Here is a 22,978-nt window from a genome sequence, read left to right as displayed (position 1 = left end):
GCTTTGATGCTAAATAGGAAATTGCAGTACAGAGAGCGGGATGTAGCAGGAAGAAGGTCACGGATATTGCCTGTGTGAATTGCTGTTGGCTACAGGAATGTGTAAGTGACACCCACGGTGAGGAGAACAAGAAGGGAGGAAAGGATTTTTTTAAACATGAGAACAAGGCTTTTTAACATTCCTGTGAGGCGATAAAAAGTTTTGTTCCCGCATCCTCGGTAATTTTAGAGTGTTGCCATTACCACGTAATTCTCTAATGCCAGGTCCATGTAGACCTGTTGAGGAGCACTGATAGCTGAATTTCAGGAAAGTAAGAATGAAGATTTTGGTCCCCAAATAGAAAAGATTAAGAAGGGGGGCAATCCGTATAGGAGAGCACCTAAATGCTACTCAAATTAGAGAATTGCATGTGCTGTTACAGGAATACAATGATGGTCTCTCTCCTATCCCTGGCCTATAACAAAAAAAGAATTATCTGGCCAAAAGTGGGTCATTAACTTACTTCAATATTATTTAGTTGGATGAAGGTTGTTAATACTGATCACTTACCATGCTCCATTACACTGGCTGAAGCAGATGAAGAACATCAATCTCCACCTAACCTGGTAATACCTAGCCTTACAGACAGTTCAAAACTCTCCACAGATCGGATGAAGCACACATAAAATGCTAACGCAAAAGGGATGGTGTCATCTGAGGATAGGGGTCCATGATGAGAAATTACATCAGAAAACTGAGAAAAAACATTCTTCTTACAAATATTTGCAGGGAGGAAAGAAAATCCAGCAACCTCTCTTCAAACCCAGTCCAAAGTTAGAGGCAGGACCATGCCCATCACAGCAGTCAGTACCTAAATTAGCTCCCTCATTGGCTCAGCCTGACAAACCCGGGTAAGAAATTTTCCTGGTGTGATATAAAATATAGCTTTGAGCCTAAACTAAGGGAAGCAGAGCAGGATAACTTGTGCTGGGATGCTATGCAATATGACTTTAACCCTGGGAGTCTGATTCTGAATGGAATGGATAAAGCTCACCTACAGAGGATCTGATGGAGTGGATCTAAATTAAGTGAACTTTTGTATAAGAGCTGTTAATACTTGAATCCTAGCAACCTTTAATTCTGAGACTTCTGGTGGGGCAAGCTGTAATATAGCAGGTTGCTCTGGATGGTAACAAGGGAAAGGAGCTGAAGTCTCTATTTTGAGCACTAGAATCTAAGGAATTCAGCCGGCAGCAGTGAGCATTTTGCTGACCACCGCCAGCATTATTCCCAAATATTCAATGTTGGGCCATATCTGGGCTTCAGCACTGAATATCTGTTTTCTCAGCACTGAATATCTGTTTTCTCGTGAAGTCAGCTAGCACACTTAAGTCAATATTTAGCACTTAACCAGCCATGGGTTACCACATATTAGCACTTAAGTGGCCAAGTGTGACTCCACCCCTAGAACACCCCCAAAATAGCTGGTTTTCACTTGGGCCCTAACCACTAAATTTCAACAGCAATAACCAGTTAAGTGCTGCGGGAAATTAGCTGATAGCTCCAAACGATTTAACCGGTCAGCAGCCATTTCTGGCTTGTTAAATCATTTAGAATATCAACCCCAATGATTCTCACCTGGCCTGCTGAATAAGTTGGGTCTAATTTGCATATGACTTGCAAACTTTCAACTTTGATCTAATTTTTGACTTTTCAACTTTGATCTAATGTGTTTCAGGGAACTCATCTGCATATGTTTGAAGTACTGATGGTGTGACACAGTTTCCTGGCTTTAATGAATGTATAAGAATAAAACAAAGGAATGGTTATTAAGACTGAACTATTTAGAAGTCTACAGTGGAGTTTATTGAGTGTTTTGGAACAGCTAATTTGAAGCTGGATATTTCACCCTGATTGAACAAGCACAAAAAAAAAAAAAAAAGAGACCCTGCAGGCTTGACATCCTAAGAATAAGGGTTCCTTCTGATACATAAACTACGAATGAAGCCTTCACTTTGTCTTCTACTAGCTAGAAAAGAATGTGACCCAACATACAATTAAAATAAAACAATGCTATTTTAAACTGTACTTTAAACCTTGATTTACCATATTACATTAAAAAAAATTTTAAAAGCATGACAGGAAATGTTACACACTATGAACATATGTGGAGAGAACAAAAATAACCAAGATATAATTAGGCAGGTGTATTTTCAGATATGCAAGCTACTAACAATTTAAAATCAAACTAAACCTGACAGAAGAAGTGTCAGTGGGCAGCTGACAAAACATTCAGCTTATAGTAGAGATGTACATTTGACATTAACAGCCCTTTGAGTGAAAACCATGCTGATGATGCACAGATTTTCATGCATTTTTCAAATGATTGAAAATTGCCTCATCCATATCAAATCAAGGTGATTTTCAACAGGATATTTGATGGACTCATGTTCCACTTTCTCCCACCCCCAAGTTTATGTTGAGCTGCATAACAACCATGACTTAATGTTTGCAATTCAGTGTAAGGCCCCTGGCGGCACTGTTCTGTTTAAGGAAAAGGGGAAAACTATTTTTCTTATTACTTCTCCTTAGGTTGGTTGCTTTCTATTCATTTACTGTTCTTTTCACTGAGGAGATACTACTCACTCCCTGTCTCAAGCTATAACATGATGAAAAGCCCTGATATGAAATGAAGTTCTATTTCTGAATCCTGCTACATCTTGCTTTTGAGTATGACCAAACAAGCTCAATCTTTAAAAATTTACACCTGGCCATGAAGTTTTGCAGAGGTTATTTTTATCTCCAGATTGCGAGCTTACACCACCAGCGTCCAGGGGGCTCATCTCCTGGGAGAGTTTTGCTGGGGTGAATTTCTGACCTCCTGCCAGTTACTGTCATTATGCCTCACCAGGAAGGCTGGCCATGTTTGTTCAGAGGCCAACTTGTTTCTGCCTAGACTCCCATATAATTTTAGTCACTCTTTAATTTTCTTGTCAGTTTGGTCTGTGCTACTTGGTGTAATCTTGAGCTTTGGCTGCCTTCTTGCTAAATCCTATTCATACCCTTACATAGTAACATAGAAGATGACAGCAGAAAAAGACCTGCACAGTCCATCCAGTCTGCCCAACAAGATAAACTCATATGTGCTACTTTTTGTGTATACCTTACCTTGATTTGTATCTGTCATTTTCAGTGCACAGACCATAGAAGTCTGCCCAGCACTAGCCCCGCCTCCCCCCACCGGCTCCACCACCCAATCTCGGCTAAGCTTCTGAGGATCCCTTCCTTATATACTTCTTGATGCTGCTCTAGTCCCTGATGGATCTCAGCCTTAGTTCTCATCAGTGAGAACCCTATGCTTGCATCTCCATTGGGATTCCTCTGCTTTCTTGTTCTCTCCTTGGGTATTGGATTTAGGCACTGAAGACCTGGTGGCCACCAGCCTCAGTGGGCTCAACCTGAAGGGAAGATGGTTGCTACAAGTGGAAGACACCTTCTATCTTTCCCCAGATCCATGAGGTAGGGACACATCCTTGTGGGGGGGGACACCTATCTGCTGACCTAGCCTGCTCAGCATTCTTGGGTCTCCTTTAATGATGAGATCCATCACAGACAAAAAAACCTGAATAACAGCTATTTTATTTATGTATAGTGTTTTTAAGTGTGACGGAAAATTGATAAGGTGACTAAATATTAAGGTAAACCGTGAGGTATCAACTCAGTCCTCCAGGAAACACCCAATCAGTCAGATTGTCAAGATAGTCACAAAGAAGATGCGTGAAAAAAGATTTTCACACAATGGAGGCAGTACATGGAAATCTCTCATGCATATTCATTGTAGACATCCTGAAAACTCAACTGGCTGGGTGTGTCCTGGGGTCCGGGTTGAAAACCACTAAGCTAAAAAAATATGAGTAGAACATACCAAATCAACCACAAAATGCAACAGGATGATTAAGTTTTACACAGTGACTTTACATCAAAGGAAAGCTAAATAGCTACCCAAAGAGTTTTTCATATCAAAATCAAATTAAAGGCTTCAATTGGAACAAAATTAGTCCTAACCATAAGACCTGTGTCATAACTCTTGAGTCTGATTCGATAAGGGTATAAGGTGAGCACACTAATTCACTTTTAACTTCTTGTTAACTATTGTAAGAAAACATTTTTGAAAAAAAAATCACTCTTCGAACAGAACTGTTTCACTTCCCTAACCAATTTGAAAATAGGGCAATGGCTTTAAAAAGGACTTTATACTTTTATTTTATCTTTACTTGAAAGCACTGCACTTTGGGGCCCTTTTACTAAAGCTTAACTCGTGCTAAGTGACATTAGTGTGTACTAAATGATGTGTCCTATTTTATGCCTATGGGTCATGTAGTACTCAGTGCACACTAATGTCCACTAGCATGTGTTACGCTTTAGTAAAAGGGCCCCTTTGACTATAAAAAATGAAGACAATCTCTCTTTCTCTCACTTGTTCAAACAATCTCTGGAAACGATCTATGAATACTACCAGATAAATCATGCTAAATTTGTGGGAGGAGTAGCCTAATGGTTAGTGTGGTGACCTGATTCCCACTGCAGCTCCTTGTGACTGAGTAAGTCTCTTAACCCTCCATTACCACAGGTACATAATAAATACCTGTATAAAATATGTAAACCGCTTTGATTGTAAATATAGAAAGACAGTATATTAAATCCCATCCCCTTTCCCTTTGTGTGAATGTAAAAATAATCAAGTCATCAATATTTATCAGGTACAACAAAATTGTATTTTACTAGCGAAGCCCTCATATTAACCCACACACACATTAATCTCAAAATTTTGTACAAACTGAAGTCATGTTTCACTTGTTGCTGACCCATGTTTCCCTCTCCGTAAGTATAATGAGAGGCAGTACTGGACAAATTACACATAACTGGTACTTAGTGCCCGCAAACAAACAAACAAACAAATTTTCAAAAGGGAAATTCTTTGACGGTTCAGGCAGTGCACAAAATATGGGTACTTTTTTTTTTCTCCCTATATGGAAGCAAGTGGAAAATACACATTGAAAAGCATTCATGCTGATTTGGAAATTAAAATCCTTTATATGCACTTTTACTCCCCTGGTCTATGCTATTCTTTTCAGGGTATTTATAGCCCGCTAATATCAATAAAGAATCTAAGCAGGTTACATGAGTTCAAAACATATACTGGAAAGTTAGGAAAGCTTTTTTTTTTTCTGTTACATTTGTACCCCGCGCTTTCCCACTCATGGCAGGCTCAATGCGGTGGGCAATGGAGGGTTAAGTGACTTGCCCAGAGTCACAAGGAGCTGCCTGTGCCTGAAGTGGGAATCAAACTCAGTTCCTCAGTTCCCCAGGACCAAAGTCCACCACCCTAACCACTAGGCCACTAGTATCATTCAGATACTTACTAAAAAAGATTAAGATTTCAATCCTTTACAAAATTGTAGATAACTAGAAAACACACAAACTTGGGTAGGTATAGAATTCCACAATTTACTGGCTTGAAAGGAAAAAGAGCCATCATGAATACTCTTATAGTGAACTTTCTCAACAGGTGGAAATCCCAACAATAGAGTAGAATAAAAACAGTAATTCCTTCAAAAAGCTGGATAAGCTATTAACTACAGAAGGAGAGAAGAGCAGTTCCTCTGTAATATACTAAACACAATACAGGCAACCGCAAAAACTATCCGAGCAGAGACCGATAACAAATGTAGCCTCCTGAGCAACGGTATTACATGATCATAGAGTGACCAGCCATAGATCATTTTAGCTGTAGCATTTTGTAGTAATTGCAACTTGTTAACTAATCTTGAGTTTAATCCACCATATAAAGCAATACAATAATCCAACCAGTGAATGTTCAGTAAAATGTTCAGTAAAACAAAACAAATACAAATCTTATCACCCTTAGTTGTCGTAGTTTAAAAAAATAACTTCTTACTCAAGTAATTTATCTGCAGACCCATCATCATTTAAGTATTCAGAATAATTCCCAAAACCTTAGATTTTTCAGCTTTAACTATTCTCCAGAAGCTACAGTCACGCAACAACTAAAGAGACATCATTACACAAATATAACAACTTAGACTTAGCTGCATTGAGCTTCAAAGGATGATGAATAGCCTATGAGTGAATCAAAGCAAAGCAGTCAGAAATAGAAGTTTATACAAAATTTAATATGACTGGGATCAAAACAAATATTATTATTACGTTTACTACAAATTGTATATTACGTTTACTACTAATGTATATTCTTCATATGACTTGTAATTTTTATTGTTACTATGTAAGCCGCATTCAGCCTGCCATGTGTGGGAAAGCGCGGGGTACAAATGTAATAAATAAATAAATAAATAAATATCAGCTGTATATGAGCAACCACAGTGACCAGATGTATCCAAAACCGAGTCCAAAGAACTCAAACAAATTAAACAGAATCGGAGACAACGGTGAACCCTGTGGGATACCAAAGTCTGATCTCCAAGTAAATGAAAAAGTATTATTCTTCCTCACACAATATGATCTATTTCTTTAAAAAAAACCTTCTATCCACTCTCTTTTCTTTTTTATGAGTGTAAAGTATGCACGCTGTTTCAAACTTACTTTTATACAAACTGATTGGGGGGGAGGGGAAGGAATTTTCAAAGAATTTTTCTATGTGGTTAAAATCTCAAGTATAAAAAAGGTTTCTAATTTGAATATTTATCATGTCCAAACACGAGTTCCAGAGTAGGTAATTTGAATATTGACCCCAGTATGCGTAACACATATAAATGAAACTTGTATACATACTTTTCTGCTTGCAGCTTTGTTGTTTTCACTATCAAATCCTGGGTCTGCTCCTTTGCAGCCTAAAATTGGGGAAAAAAAATCATTATAAAGTAAGAACATTTCTTTGTTGTGAAATTTATCTACCACAGTATAGACTGTACATTAATAATATAACAAGAATGTTGGACAAACACACTGAAAAACAATATATATTCATGCATAGCTAGTGATGTACACTACTAGGGACCTTTTACTAGATTGCGATGGGTTTTGTACTTACTGCAAAGTAACAGTAAAGATTAACATGCAGTAAGGATTGTAACATGGTGCCCATGCGCTGTAAAAATGACAGCTGGCAAGGTTGATGCAACCAGTTCACGGCAACCTCCCAAATACAGCTCCCCCATCCGATCCCAGCTCCCATCACCAATATGGCCCCTTCATCTGATCCCCCCCCCCCTCCACACACACACATAATCCAGGGCCCTCTTAAGACCCCCTGCCCACCATGCCCTACCTTTTCAAGAAAGCCTGCCCCCCCCAAAGCCCTACCTTCCCCCCATGCTCCAACCCACTCTAGGACTTATCCAGGGGTCAGCAGTCCTTGAAGGCAGCTACCCCCCCTGCTGCTATCCAGTTCAATACTGATATAACTTCAGTGCAGGGTATTCCAGTCAATAAGAGTGTGGAAGGACTTTGATGTTACCCAGTGGTCAGTTTTCTCCAAATTATGATGTCTCCTCTTTTTGTATATTGGATATTTGTCCCCTTATTTAATGGAATTACCCCAATATCATTTTGTGTTAATGTTTATTCATGGATTAAGTATCAGTTATCTCATGGAACCTTTCCTAACAGCTTGGCAGAAATCATAATTACACAAATTGGTCTCTAATTATAGACCAGTGACCTGTATCCCATTTTTGTAAAATTAATGGAGGAAATAGTTACTACACAGCTTAATCAATACTTGGATTTGCATGATATTCTTCCTGCATTTCAATCCGGGTTTTGTGAGTCTTAGAATGAAAACAGTGTTGTGTTCTTTTTTAGATCATGCTACGACATTATTGAGGGGGGTCTTTTACTAAGCTGTAGTAGTGTTTTTGGCACGCACTAATCATTAGCACTCACTAAACACTAGAGACGCCCAAAGGAATATATGGATGTCTCTAGCGTCTAGCGCAAGCTTATTTTTAGAATGCAACAAAAACGCTACTGCGGCTTAGTAAAAGGCCCTATGAGTGAAGGAAAAAGTGCTTTGGTATTTCACTTTTGACTTGGTGAATCATACCTTGTTATTACGGGCAATGTTCTGAAGTGGTTTTGAGGCTTTCTGGGTAGTAGGTCATATAGGGTTAAGCTACACACAGATTCGTCTTTCAGTCGGAGTAATGCTTGTGGAGTTCCACAGAGTTCTCCCCTCTCTCCGGTATTGTTCAATGTTTTTTTTTACAGTCTTTATTATTAGAAAGGAATGGCTTTCTTCATTACATTTATGCAGATGACATTTCAGTATTAATTCCTATTCAATCCATTTCTAATATTGATGTTAGGCGAGTTCAACTTTGTATAGCATTATTAGAAAAAATGGATGTTTGATCACAAGTTAAAACTTAACACAGAGAAAACTACATTTTTATGTTTTCATTCTAAACCAGAACAAATCCCAGATGATTTCTATTAATAAGGATGATTTTTTTTAACTTTTTCCAGTTATTAAGATTCTGGGGATTCAAATTGATTGTACTCTCTCAATGGAAACACAAGTTTACGCTGTAGTCAAAGTGTTTCTTCTTGATGAATAAACTTCGTATTATTCAGACATTTTTTTAACTTAACCAATATGAGTGACTGGTACATTCATTATTATCATCATCTCTTGATTATTGCAATCTGATCTGTCTGGGCTGTTCTAAGGCGTCATTAAGAACGCTTCAAACAGTACAGAACAAGACTGATATTTGGTTTATCTGTTTGATACTGTTTCTTCTTCTTTCTACATTAAGCTTCATTGGCTGCCCATTGCAGCTAGAGTTTTCTTTACGTTGACTTGTTTCCTTTTTAAAATGTTACAAGGGCAGATTCCTAGCTATCTGCTTGTTCATTTTTGTTTTGCATCTTCCTACAGAGCTAGATGTGATGCTGACAACGCCCTTATATTTCCGTAAATTAAGGGAAAGAAAAGATTAGCATCTTTTGATAAATCTCTGGCTGTTCAAGAAGCATGATTATGGAAAGACGTTGCTGGAATGTTCTTTATCTCATAGTCATCTCTCTCTTTTAGAAAGAATATAAAAACTTTTTCTTATTCAAAAAGTTTGTAACTTAGTTTGGGGTTTTTTTTTTTTTTTTTAAGTTTTATAGCTCCCCAGAAGAATTTTCTGGTTTTCTTGATTTTGAAACCCGCTTAGAACTGAAAGGTGTTAGTGGGATACAAGCCTAGATGTAATTAATGAATCCAAATGGAGTCAATGGCCCTAGCAGTAGTACCACAAGATTACCACTAGGGACCATCTGCGCCATTTTGGATTCAGGCACCAACCCAAGTGGCAGCTGCCAGGGATCAATGCCCCACCAATGCTGACCCCTGAATTAATCCCGGCGTAGACAAAGTGGGGAGGATAGAGCTTTGGGGGGGGGGAGCAGGAATGGAGTGGGTCTTGGAGTGCAGAGGGGGAGCGGACCGTTAAGGAGTGACCTCCATAAGGGTCCCAGAATGTGTGGCAGGGAACGGATGGGGGAACTGGAAGCTGTGATCGGAGGAGGGGTTACTGGAAACTGTGATTGGGGGGGGGGGAAGATCAGATGGGTGTCTACACCTGAGGGTGGGAGCTCAGATCAAAGGAGAGAGCGGGGGAAGAATTGATCTCGCCTTCTTCACTCAATATATCGATCTATTCACTAGTCATAACACAACTTGAATATTTTAATTCTCTTTATCATAGAATAAGGGTCAAAGTTCTACACCAACACAAATTATACAAAACACGGATATCAGACTCATAGCAAAGATTAGAAAATAAGATCATGTCACATCAGTCTAAAGGATGCACACTGGCTACCTTTGACTCATCAGATTACCTATAAAATCTTATTGCTTGTCTTTAAGACCTTGTCTTCAAATGAACCTCTTGACTTCTCATTCCTTACTGTCCAAACAGAACCCTTAGATCTGCTCAACAAAACCAACTCATGTTCCTAGTTACCACATAACTGTCCATCATCCATGAACATATCAGAGAAGCTATATTCTCAGTGCAAGGCCTTCAACTATGGAATGCTCTTCCCAACTCACTGATATTATAATCATCAGTAAAACACTTTAAAACCAATCTCAGAACCTTTTTGCCAAAACCTATCAATAAATTACCTCTCCATTAAGAGTTGCAGTTTTGGGTTACCTGGATGGTACAGAATTCTGCTATTGTTTTTTCCCACCATCTAGACTATCAAAATTGTAGTTCTACCCTTCCTTCCCTCTTGTATCTTGTGTTGAATATGTTACTTCTCCTTTTTATCACATTTGGGTAACAAATTTAAATAAACTTGGAAACTTGGATAGGAGGCCCACCCACCTCGCAGACACCGCTTCTTCTTTTATTTATTTAAGTATTTATTTATTAGAATTTATTTACCACCTTTTTGAGAATTCACTTAAGGCGGTGTACAGTAAGAATAAATCAAACATAAGCAACAGACAATTACAACAGTAAAAATATTCAAATAACAATACAAAGTATGGCATAGTATACTACTTACAATGACAACACAATATGAAATAGAACATTTTAATAGACAGCATAGGGTATAAGCAAAAATGGAGCACATAGAAAGGTAAGAGAGTAACATGAGTTAGAAAATAAGGTGACTAATTTAAAGAAGGTTGCACATGAGGTCAAAGAGATGATTAAATCTTGAGGTGGCGGTAAGTTCAGCTGCACTGTCAGCAGTTCTGACAGCCAATGAGCAGTATGGACCTGCGCTATCACAGCCAGCCACTCTCCGCTCACCTACATCTCACCTAACTCCTGCCCATTTCAATGTTAAGCAGCTAACACAACATTTTTACCATGCTGGATGCCTTTTTAGTGCAAGAGACAGTAAAGTGGACTCGTGCTATGTCTACTGCAGGATGAAACCCACATTATCTGCTGAAAGCAATTTAGTAAAAGGACCCCTTAGAGAGAGACTTGGATTTAATTCCCAGCTCAGGATCCTGCTCCTCAGAATGGCACAGGCTCAGAGAAAAGGGTTCAAACACACACTGCATTCAAATCTTGCTGACAGGTCAGTTCTAAACTTAACCAAGGGAGCGTCCAGCACCCAGCAACAATAAAGCAAGGGAAAGGAACAGGGAGATAATTCAGAATAGCCTGAAAACACACAACAACCCTCTGTCAAGAAATCACTGCGGCATATGAGACATCTTTAAGGGGGGAAAAAAAAAAACAAGGAAAAAAATTCAACAGTAGCAGCTACTAAGGAGCCCAGAAAATTTGAAAATGGTAAGACCAACAATTAAAAACTGCTGAATTTCATCAAACTGTGGCAGAAAGAGAGGGAAAGGAACACCAAAGATCTGATCCTACTAAGGGGTTGTGACTGAAATAAAGGTTAGCATGAAGAACACTAGGATTATATCACTGGATTCATATTTTCAATCTAGGATGCCAATGTCCTAACCTGCAGGGTATTTGGTCTTTTGGCATCAAAGGAGCCCTTTTACTAAAGCATAGTGGGCCCCTTTCACCAAGCTGCGGTAAAAGGGGCATGATTGTTATGCTGGCGGAAGCCCCCTTTTACTGCAGCTGGTAAAAGGTAGGTTTTTCTTTTTTTAAGAAATGATTGTGCGGCAAGCAAAGCACTTGCCGCATGGCCATTTCAGGAGGGAGCACTTACTGACACTTACAGGCAAAGAGTCTTATTCATAATTTAGAAGATTGAGGTTACCCTTCCAAAATCGTAAAAAGAGCATACACGAGAGCAAAATACAGTGAGCGTGACTTTTTACTGCTGGATAATAAGATCAGGGAAGACAACAAAGATAATAAAGATAATTGTGAAACATTCGTTCTAAAATTTACAAGGGGAAGGGAAGAGGTGGGCAACATTATTAGAAAAAACTGGGATATCATTCAATCGCATCCCATTTTTGGAAGAAGTGTGCTACGCATAGCATACTCGAGGGGAACAAACTTGAAAGAGAGATTGAGTCCGGCACGTTTAAAATCAAGCACTATGGCCACCGGACTGAGGGGTCACTTTAAGTGTGACAATTGTAGTACGTGCCCCATAATGAAAGAGGGGGATGAATTCATCAATCCAGTGGATTCTAAGAGATATTTAATCTATTCCCATACTAATTGTCATTCAGATTTTGTGATCTATGTGTTACAACGTCCTTGTTACAAGTTACACATAGGGAAGACTACGAGGCAATTACACACTAGGTTACTAGAACATAAATCCTGTTTAAAGCGGAAACAGCTAGGGTCCCCGCTAGCAGCACATTGCAACATCAGGAAACATGAATTCACACAATTTTGCTGCTTTGTAATTGATCAAATTCAGGCTGATATTAGAGGAGGAGACAGAGCCAAATGCCTCCTGCAATTAGAGCGGCGGTGGATTTTCAAGTTAAAATCCTTAGAGCCTAGAGGTCTCAATACCACGATTCAGTGGGCAACATTTTTCTATGACTAGCTCTTTAAATCATTCCATCAATAATGGGGGGAGCTGCATTAATGAGCATCAATAAAAGCAGGCGCCATTTTGAAAAAAATGCATTGAGCAGAGCATAGAGAAATCATGCTGAAAAGCCAGTACGTTTGTGGCATGGTTTTGCACACGGGGATGAAACCAGGGCTGTTTTGGTTCTTGGTATCACTCATCCTTTAACATACTAAACATTTCTAATGTTAAAGGATGAGTGATACCAAGAACCAAAACCAGAGGATGGCATTTCAGTGTTTTTTTTCTTCTTCTTACAGAGATCAGCATAAGGGCGAAGTTAATTTCCCTTGATAAAGCCGGATACGGCGAAACGGGACCCCGTCGGAATATAAAGCAAGGTGCCTTATGCTTAAATATTGAATAAAAAGAGTATTAATATCATTTGCATATACAAAGAAAGTATATTTCAAGGAGGTTTTTCAGCCAATGAAGATTTCACTCCGTGGATCAGAATACAATAATTTTTTCTGCACTGGAGATACAGAGACTTTTCCTCCATTACATAAAGATAATTGTTACCATGTCTTTGCAACCACTATTTGGCATTAAGTGATACTTTTATTGTGGTTGAGTCCTACTTAACAATAAAAGGTTGTCTATAATAAACAAAACATCAAATATAAAACGTAAATACATATATACAGATACTGAAAAGAAGATTTTAAAAAATGATACATATACACAGATGTAAAAGAAATGTTGGTTGAACTGATGTGACACTTAATGATATAAAAAGAAGATTTTTGTGCTATACCGCTATATTTTGAAAAAGGTACAAAGAACAACAAAACATGTACAGAGATTAATAAAAAGGAATAAAACATGTACATAGACTGGTTGATTGAAGTATATGCGCTTCAAAATCTAAAACACCTGCCGTCTGTAAATAAAAGGAGGAAAATGAAAGTTATATAAAAAAGGGGAGCGGACAGAGAGTGTGGTGGAAAAACCATGAAAAAAAATAGACGGGGCACTGCAGTGAACTTCAAAAACATGCTCCCAGGTACACATCTCACCGTTGCTCCCTTATTTTGTCTACTGAGCCCCCCAAAACCCACTTCCCCCCCACTGTATACCACTACAATAGTCCTTATGGGTGAAGGGGACACCTATATGCGGGTACAGTAGGGCTTTGGTGACCTTGGGAGGGGTCACAGGTACCACCACAAGTGTGACAGGTAGAAGGTAAGGACTGTACCCACCACTACACTACTCCAGGGACCTGCATGCTGCTCTAATAGACCTGACTTTAACATCTGCAGCTGTCAGAGGCTGGTAACTCATATTTTTATTCACATTTTGGGGGGTGTGAGGGGGGGTCAATGACCACTAGGAAGGGTATTGGGGGTTACCCTAATTCCCTCCAGTGGTCATCTGGACATTTAGGGTACTTTTTTGTGCCTTATTTGTTCTGAAAACAGGTCAAGACCAAAACATCTTAGTTTTAGTCCTGGATGTTTTTGTTTTGTTCCATTATGGCTGAAAAATGTCCAAGTTTTAGGCATGCCCTAATCCCAACTTGCCCCCTTGTGATTTGAACACACTTCCGAGGGACTTCATACAAAAACATCTAAAAATAGGTTTAGAAAATACTGATATGGATGTTTTTATGAGAAAAAAGTCCAAATGATGCTTTATGCCACTTTTTTTTAGATATTTTTCTCTTTTGAAAATGAGCCACTTAGCGTCCTTTATAGAACTGCCTCCTTAATTAATGTCTTGTAATTGAAATTTGAAAACTCAAGTATGTGGAAGAACCAGAAAAAGAAAAAAAAAACAAAACTCAGGACCTGTGATAAATCACGTCTTAGTGTGCAGTACCTCGGAAGCTCTTTTGAGTAAATCCAGCCCATAGTGTATTTTAAAAACAAGCTTTGTAAGTCCATTTAGCACTGTCCAAAAAAACAAAGGCATTAGTGTGAAAAGTGTTTCTTTGTTTGTGAAGTTGACAAAACGGGTGAAAAACAATATTGACTATCCAAATTTGGAAGCTATTCAAAAGAACAAAATCTCTTCTTCCTTTCCTCAAATATAAGGCAAATTTTCAGCCAAAAATCTTTGTTCAGATGCTCTCACTAAATAAATATCTTCCTAAATCATATTTCCAATCTACAACAAAAAATGCATTATAGTTGTTGCAGTGAACATTTCAATAGTGCCATGAGAATTCACTGCCTAATCTTTCTATTTTTATGGAAAACACTATAATGTTGGCTAATAACTCCATTCACAATAACGTATAATTTAATATTTTGCAGTCCCTTGGTTTATTTTTTCAGTTCAAAGTGTATATATAGCTTCAATTTACACTACCTGTCTCCTTCACACTTTCTGAACTGATGTGCTGAATGCACAGCAACTTTATACTTTGTACATGCATAATTATAACCAAAGCTTTTCTCATGCCCTCCAGATCCTTCTCCAATGACCCTCTTGCGATACATGTTTACATGAACAAAAGTAACAACATACTCTGTTATGATTTGGTTTTGTTAGACGCAGAAAGAGTTTGGAGAGGCCACTGTGTGCTAAAATGGAATCATGAGTGCTATTTGCCATGTTGGTGTGCAAAATTTAATGCTACACTTTGCCAGCAGTTGCTTTAAGCATGTTATTTTTCAGAAGTGATTTCTTCATTGGTAACGAGTGTCTGCAATGCAAAATTATGCAAAGCAACGCATTAGCTATAAATGCAATATTAAATAATGCAAGAAAATAGTTTCATATGCATTTGTTTTGCAAATTTTAACCGCAGTTAAAAGATTTTGCAGTCAAGTCCTGCTAGCACTATTTTGCCATCAGGCTTTGTCCAAACAGTAAAACAACATGCAAAATTTCTTATTTAGTATACGAACTTTATAGTTTATTCAATGCAATTACATCAGCTACTTCATACTGCTGTCACAGCAAATCTCATCACAAGTGGGATGTATGCAGAATAAAAGAAAAAGAAACCCTTTTTGCTGTCAAGAGATTAAGGGGGCCCTTTTACTAAAAGACCTTAGAATTTGGGACTTTCCTGCACACTAAGCCCAGGTTCAACACAGCACTGTTTAGGGCATTTTTAAAATTTGTTTTGCAAGTCCTGTACTAATTTTTTCATCAGCACATGGTACTTGCAAAAAGTTAACATGGGAGCACACCTGTATTAAGTCAGTGTTAGCTAGTTAGCACATTCTAATGCCAATGTGCTAGCTGGTTAACGCTTCCATGCCCATTCTCTGCCCACAACACCTCCCCCCACCAAGAAATATTTTTAAAAATAGCTAATACATGCTTAGCGCACACTAACATGCAAAATACCACAAAATGCTTTCACATGTTTTGCAGTATCCTGTTTTTCACATGCTAAGCACTCATTAGGGCTTAATGCCCTTTAGTAAAAGAGCTCCTGTCTTTAATCTAGCGTTAAATGGATTGCATTCTGCAAATAAGACTACAGCACAAATGCACCATTCCAGAGGACAGATTATGAACTTTGGCAATACATGGGAGTTGGAAATAATCTGTAGAATTCTTGAATACATATATGAGGCAGAACAAATGTTTGAAAAGTGATTGCCAGAGGTGCAGCACATTTCAGGGTTCCAAAGCATAAACTGATAGTTGTTTAGTCCAAAAAAGAGAGGCAGTATGATCCATAAAGAGAATGCACCAGAGAAGCGAACACGTCACAAGCAGAGGTCACACAGCAAGACATTATTAAAAAATGACCCGACATGGCCACGTTTCACCCAAAGGCTGCATCACGGGTAACGTCAATAGGGACCAAAGCAAGCGACGTAAACTCAGAATGGCAGCAAGCTGAAGACAGTTCTTGCTGCCACTCTGAAGTTTACTTCACTTGCTTTGAGCAAACACCTATTGCCTAAAAGAGGATTAACTTTCTATTGACCCCTATTGGCAATATCCCTGACGCAATCTTCAAGTGAAACATGGCCACGTTGGGTCATTTTTTAAATTGCCCATCTTGATATTATTTGTAATAGCAATTCCAAATTAGCTCTGGTTCCACACAAGGCTCATAACAAATTAAAGAGAGCCCACCTGTGTTCAATTAAAGCAAACGAGCTAATTCAAATGCTCCAGAATGGAGATTCAAACTGTTTTTGCTGTATGAAGTGAATATGAAGAAAAGATTTAAACATTCCAAACATGAGGCTGCCAAAAGAACTCTATGGAAATGTTATTCCAAAGGTACAGATTGGGGGGAAGGATAAGAACATTTCAATGTGTATGAACAATCCTAGAGACTCCGTCAGTGTCACCATTTTAAGAAGAAGTTTGCCACCACCAAGACACTGCTTCTCACCAAAATCAGTAGCTGAATATTAAAGAAACTACTCAGAAAAGTCAGTGTGAGACGAAAGATTACTTTTAGAAGAACTACAGAGGCCTCTGGGCAAGACTGGGGAAAATGTTGACTGTTCAACTATTTCAAGATTACTTCACAACGGACTTGTATGGGAGGGTGGCAAATAGGAATTCACTGCGGAATAAAAGTCATATGATGTGCCACATAGGCTGCCTGATTAAGGAGCCTTTTCTAATAAAGGAATGTAGGTGATTAAATGAATTTCGGAGCTGTTCAAAATAACAAAATTTATTCTTGCTTTCCTCAAATAAAAGGTCTGGTATAAATGCTCACAACGAACAGGTATATTTATTATATTTGTTATTTATTAGAATTTATTTACTGCCTTTTTGAAGGAATTCACTCAAGACCGTGTACAGTAAGAATAGATCAAACATGAGCAGAAGACAATTACAGCAGTAAAAATATTCAAATAACAATACAAAGTATGGCACAGTATACTACTTACAATGTCAACACAATACATAATAAAACACTTTAATTGATAGTGAAGGGTAAAGCAAAGATGGATCAGATAGGTAAGACAGTAAGAAGAGTTACCCAGTTATGTTAGTATTCTGTAAAGCAGTGATTCTTAACCCAGTTTTCTGGACATAGCCAGCTAGTCAGGTTTTCAGGATCTCCATAATTAATAGGCACAAGATAGATGTGTCTTATACATATTTATTGTGGATATCCGACTGGAAGGGTGTGTCTCGATGACTAGGTTGAGAACCTCTATTATAAAGGTCTTTTCTTTTTTTTTGTTTAGAAAATAGGCTGTTTGATTAATTCAGCCAAATCTTTTATTCTACTGTTTCTAAAATGGTAGGAGGATTGCTTGCAATTATTTTTGTGGCAATCACTTTCTTCCAGCCATAGTTCTGTGAGTAATCTCTTTTAGCTAACCAACAACAATAAGCAGAGAGGTTTATGATTTTTTACAGATACAGGGCAGCCTGTCACCTCATGAGAAAAGTTCTCTGCATTGTAGGAGGAAGAAATCTCAAAACCTTCTTCCAAGACCTCCGATAAGTGTTTTCACGGTTTGTAGACGTCATCGCTGCTTTACTTGCTTAAACCATCTGTTTCCTTCCTGCAGACATTACATTTTACAGTGAGTGGGAGGTGATAGTGGATCGCTAAAGCATTTGAAGCGTGGGAGGGTATGTTTGGCTTGTGACAAGCTGCCAAGTGAGTAAGAGATGCTGTAGTCTGCTGCTAGCTTTTTACCAGATCCTCAAAGACAAGTTGAATTAGTTCAGTTTCAGTGCTCATTTCTTTCAGGCAGCCTAATTTTGCCAGTTGGGGAAAGACAGAGGAAAGATACATTACTATGTGGCGTATGGAAATCTGTACGATCATTTACTTCATCTACTACCCCAAGTGGAAGAATTTCAACCAGTCAGAACGGATTAACCTATTTGGTCTTTACCTGCAGTCATTCATTCTGACACTTTAGTGCTAGCCTTACTAATTTATAACAGAAATTTGTATCCTATACCATCACTTTTGTAATTTCAACATCATATTATAGGGACTTTCTAAAAATACAGACACACTATTTTTAAGTTTAAATTTTTAATGGTGTCTCTATAATAGGAATATGTGATAGCTAAATATGATGAAGTGATAATGTCATATTCTGCTGTGCACCAATTTATTGTATTATTTAGGTTTACTGCCATTGTTTTAGCTTCAGTTATTCACATATTGTTCTTTGTTATATACTACTACTACTACTTAGCATTTCTATAGCGCTGCCAGGGTTACGCAGCGCTGTACAAGTTTAAACATGGGGAAGGACAGTCCCTGCTCAAGAGAGCTATACCACCCACACTGCACAAAAGTAGATTAGAAATTATGTAAAACTGAATTTAAGATTTAGTTTTTCCTTTTGTAAAGACAGAATATAAGTCCATGCAGGTCCCATAAAATTTAATACAATTTTGGGACCTGCTGTATACTTCTATTCCAGACTGGCCACTCTCAGAGATAGGATGATATGCTCAATGGCTTTGGTCTGACCCAGAATGGATTTCCTATGTCCTAATGTCCACTAGGCTACTCCTCCTTGGAGTGGAGGCCTAGTGGTTAGTGCAGCAGACTCTGATCCTGGGGAACTGGGTTTGATTCCCACTGCAGCTCCTTGTGACTCTGGGCAAGTCACTTAACCCTCCATTGTCCCAGAAACAAATAAGAACCTGTATATAATATGTAAACCGCTTTGAATGTAGTTGGAAAAACCACAGAAAGGCGGTATGTAAGTCCCATTCCCTTTCCCTTATACCACTTCAAGATACACTAAAAAAATACTAAATACATTACAAAAAGGAAAAAACAATAAAAATTACAAATCAAAACAATAAATAAAGTAGTAAACATTAAGGCATTAAAGTACTGTGGAAATAATCATGCCTTTAATTTCAAGGTAGCTAGATTTTGTCATCAGCTCTGAAGGGAGAGAATGCCGGTGCAGATGCCCCACCCAAAAATGACTTATGAAATGTCATAATCCATAGTTTTCCCATTTCGCAAGGGCTGACTGACAATTCTAACTTAGAAAAGTGTTAAGGTGCAGTAAAAGGCAAGCTTTTAGTGCACCTTAAAATTTACTACAGGAGTCACTAACATGTAGCTCAGTATCATAGGTTATTGACTTCTGCAGTACATGAAAAATGCAACATGCTGCTTTCTTCATGCCTCCCAGGAGCATCAGGCAACTAAACTGAAGTCCGATGCTCTCGAGTGGTACCTTAAACCAGCCTTGCACACCCCTGGTTCCCCCTCTCTCAAAGCTCCTCCAGAAAAGTCACCCCCCCCCCAAACTCTACCCCTCCCCTGTAAGCCTCCTCCCAACCAGACCTACCTGCAGATATCCCTGGTGTTGTACCATCAAACAGGCAGGCATGATTTTCTGATCACTCCTGCCTGCGCCGGCTCTGGGAGTAAATGGCTGCTGTGATCCTCAATGGTAGCCTCCTATTACCAGGAGTCAAGCTGATATAGAAGGGAAAAAAGTTCTTATATGGCTGCCCCTAGCAGAAGTATCATGGAACTATTTGTAGGAGTAGCTGTGTTAATTTTTTACACTTGCCGTATGTTAATTTTTGTGGTAACTATGTGGTAAGTGCAAGGCTTGTGTGCTAAATGCAGGAGGCATGCCCTGCATTTAGGCACACAGCAAAGGGGCACCACGTTACATGCAGTGGCGAATAGAACAGGCGCTCCTGCTCCACCAGCCACTGGAGGTAACGTGGTGCAGACCCACTACAAGTAAATAATTTATACAGGTGATGCAGCGGTGCATCCAACCCACATCTGCTCCCCCTGACAGACAGTAATGATCTTGATCCCCTACTCCTGGGTTTCAATCCTGACCCCTGTCCATAATCCTATCCCCCCTCCAAAGGCCATCATCCCTTCCCAGGACGTACCTTAGGTCAGCATTGGTGGTTAAGTGCTCCCGGAGAGCAGCAAACCCCCTCCATTGCTGGAAGGTAGGCACTGTGATCCAAACGGCTCCCCCAGCAATAGCCTTGCGGTAGGGATGCCATTTTGGATCACAATGTCATCCAGAACTACTCAACCACCAATGCTGGCCTGAGCTATTTTCCAGGAGATGGGTCGGCCTTGGGAGCAGGGGGCTTGTGCTAGGTTTGGATAGCAGGGTTATGGATGGGGGTGGGATTGAAACACAAGTACATAAGTAATGCCACACTGGGAAAAGACCAATGGTCCATCAAGCCCAGCATCCTGTCCACTACAGCGGCCGATCCAGGCCAACGGCAACTGGCTAGCTTCTCAAACGTACAAACATTCTATACATGTTATTCCTGCAATTGTGGACTTTTTCCCAAGTCCATTTAGTAGTGGTTTATGGACTTGTTCTTTAGGAAACCGTCTACCCCCTTTTTAAACTCTGCCAAGCTAACCGCCCTCACCACGTTCTCCGGCAATGAATTGCAGAGTTTAATTATGCGTTGGGTGAAGAAATATTTTCTCCGATTTGTTTTAAATTTCCTACACTGTAGTTTCATCGCATGCCCCCTAGTCCCAGTATTTTTGGAAAGCGTCAACAGACGCTTCACATCCACCTGATCCACTCCACTCATTATTTTATATACCTCTATCATGTCTCCCCTCAGCTGTCTCTTCTCCAAGCTGAAAAGCCCTAGCCTCCTTAGTCTTTCTTCATAGGGAAGTCTTCCCATCCCCACTATCACTTTAGTCGCCCTTCGCTGCACCTTTTCCAATTCTACTATATCTTTCTTGAGATGTGGCGACCAGAATTGAACACAATACTCAAGGTGCGGTCACACCATGGAGCGATACAACGGCAAGGGAAGAGGGCTGGGAACATTAATGTCTGTCAGCGGTGCTGAGGGTTGAGCTGCCACAGTACTTCACCTCTCAGAAGCTGCCAATAGCACAGCTGCACTTACCTCCTCCTCTTGAGGTGGCAGTAAATTCAGCTGCACTATTAGCAATCGTGACAGCTAGAACACAAAACAGACCTACGTGCAGTCATAGCCAGCCACTCCTCCCTCTTACCCATGTCACACCACTGCTGCATTAAGCAGTTAAACAAAGGATTTTTATCACATTGGCTGCCATTTTAGTGTAGGAGATGATAGTGTGAGCCCATGTTATTGCCTACCACGCAATAAACCCATGTTAACTGCCTCCTGGTAAAACGGCTCCCAAAATCTCATCCAATTTCCCAATGATCCTCCTCCACAGACTTCTCTAAGGGAATCAACACCTGTATATCCTCTGTTTAATAATTTTAGCATATGCAGCTCATATCTTTACCACCACCAAATGGTTGCCTAATAACAATTTTAAAAATAGTATGGTGTGGTGGAAGGGAGGATCAAAATGCCAAGAAAACACAGAGTTTTGAGAACCATGGTTCAACTGTTTCTCTGCAAGTGCTGTGGCTCTGAACTTGCTTACCACATGTAGGCATAAAGGGAAGATTCATACTTGCCCCAAGGTGGTCGAGTTTTCCTCCACCTTGGTTCAACAGACCCTGAGCAGCTTTCTGGTACCTGCTTGGGAAGGAAAACCTCCAGAAGTTGCATTTGGCATTAAAGGACCTGCATCAATCGAGGACATTAAATTCTTTAAAGTGAAACTCCCCAAAGACCCAGAGCTGAGAAAGCTGTCAAGAAGTCTCTTCCCACAAGAGAATCAGACTGTACTTTGACAGCAGGTCCTGGAATGGGGTTGCATCTTCCTCCCTATCCAGCCCATGCTTGCAGCAGTATGACAAGTGATCTTGCCTGATGTTGACACTACTCATTAAAGTTAGTGTGCCAGACAAGCTCTCCTTAAAGAACCATCAAGTGTGCCTGAGTTCTGGTATAATAACTCTAGAGAAGGTATGGAAAGCCATAGCCAAACTGGAGAAATCCCTGGCTCTGTTTGAATAAAGTTATTGAGGGGTGGGGGGGAGAGAACAACTGCTCTGAATTTTTCCTGCTTGTGTCTAAGGGTTTTTTTTTACAAAAGTGTGCTAGTTAGGAATATATGGGCATCTCTAGCATTTAGCGCATGAAACTCTAGCACACCTTTGTAAAAGGACACTAAGTGAGGTATACTAAGGGCCCCTTTTACCAAGCTGCCACAAAAGGGGGCCTGCACTGGCGTCAGCGCATGTTCTGGATGCACGCCGAGGCCCCCTTTCACCGCAGCTGGTAAAAGGTAGGTCTATCTTTTTTTAAGAAATGGCCATGCAGCAAGTGAAGCACTAGCAGCACTGCCATTTCCGGGGGGGGGGGGGGGGGGGAGAGCACTAACCCAGCGGTAATAGGGCAGCGCGCGGCACTGCCTGATTATTGCCAGGTACACACTGGCGCTACAAAAATGAATGCATTTTTTAGCGCCAGGGGGGTGGGAAGTACCGCCAGGCTATGTGGTAGTCCAGCAGCACTTCCTTTTTAGCGAGTGGTAAGCCTACATTGGGTTTACTGCCACTTTGTAAATGGGGCCCTTAGTGCATTAGTTAGATTTAACTCTTGATTTGTTTTCAAATTTCAATTTTCCTTTTATTGTAACATGCAGTGTAACTCATTCTGTTTTCAAGGTTTCTTAAAAAAAATATTTTTGTAACAT

The 22,978-nt window shown here is 39.6% G+C and overlaps 1 protein-coding gene across 1 annotated transcript in view; it reads right to left on the bottom strand.

The window, feature by feature from the left end:
- COG6 (component of oligomeric golgi complex 6) overlaps positions 1–22,978 on the bottom strand; it is a 217,686-nt gene that overhangs the window by 167,133 nt on the left and 27,575 nt on the right. The window contains exon 4 of the mRNA XM_030200417.1: positions 6,790–6,848. Within this exon, the coding sequence (XP_030056277.1) occupies positions 6,790–6,848 (59 nt within the window). The remainder of the gene's footprint in view (positions 1–6,789; positions 6,849–22,978) is intronic.

Source organism: Microcaecilia unicolor, chromosome 4 (genome assembly GCF_901765095.1).
Source record: "Microcaecilia unicolor chromosome 4, aMicUni1.1, whole genome shotgun sequence".
NCBI classification, from domain to species: Eukaryota; Metazoa; Chordata; class Amphibia; order Gymnophiona; family Siphonopidae; genus Microcaecilia; species Microcaecilia unicolor.
Note: the sequence above shows the minus strand (reverse complement) of the source record. Positions and strands in the feature narration are given on the sequence as shown.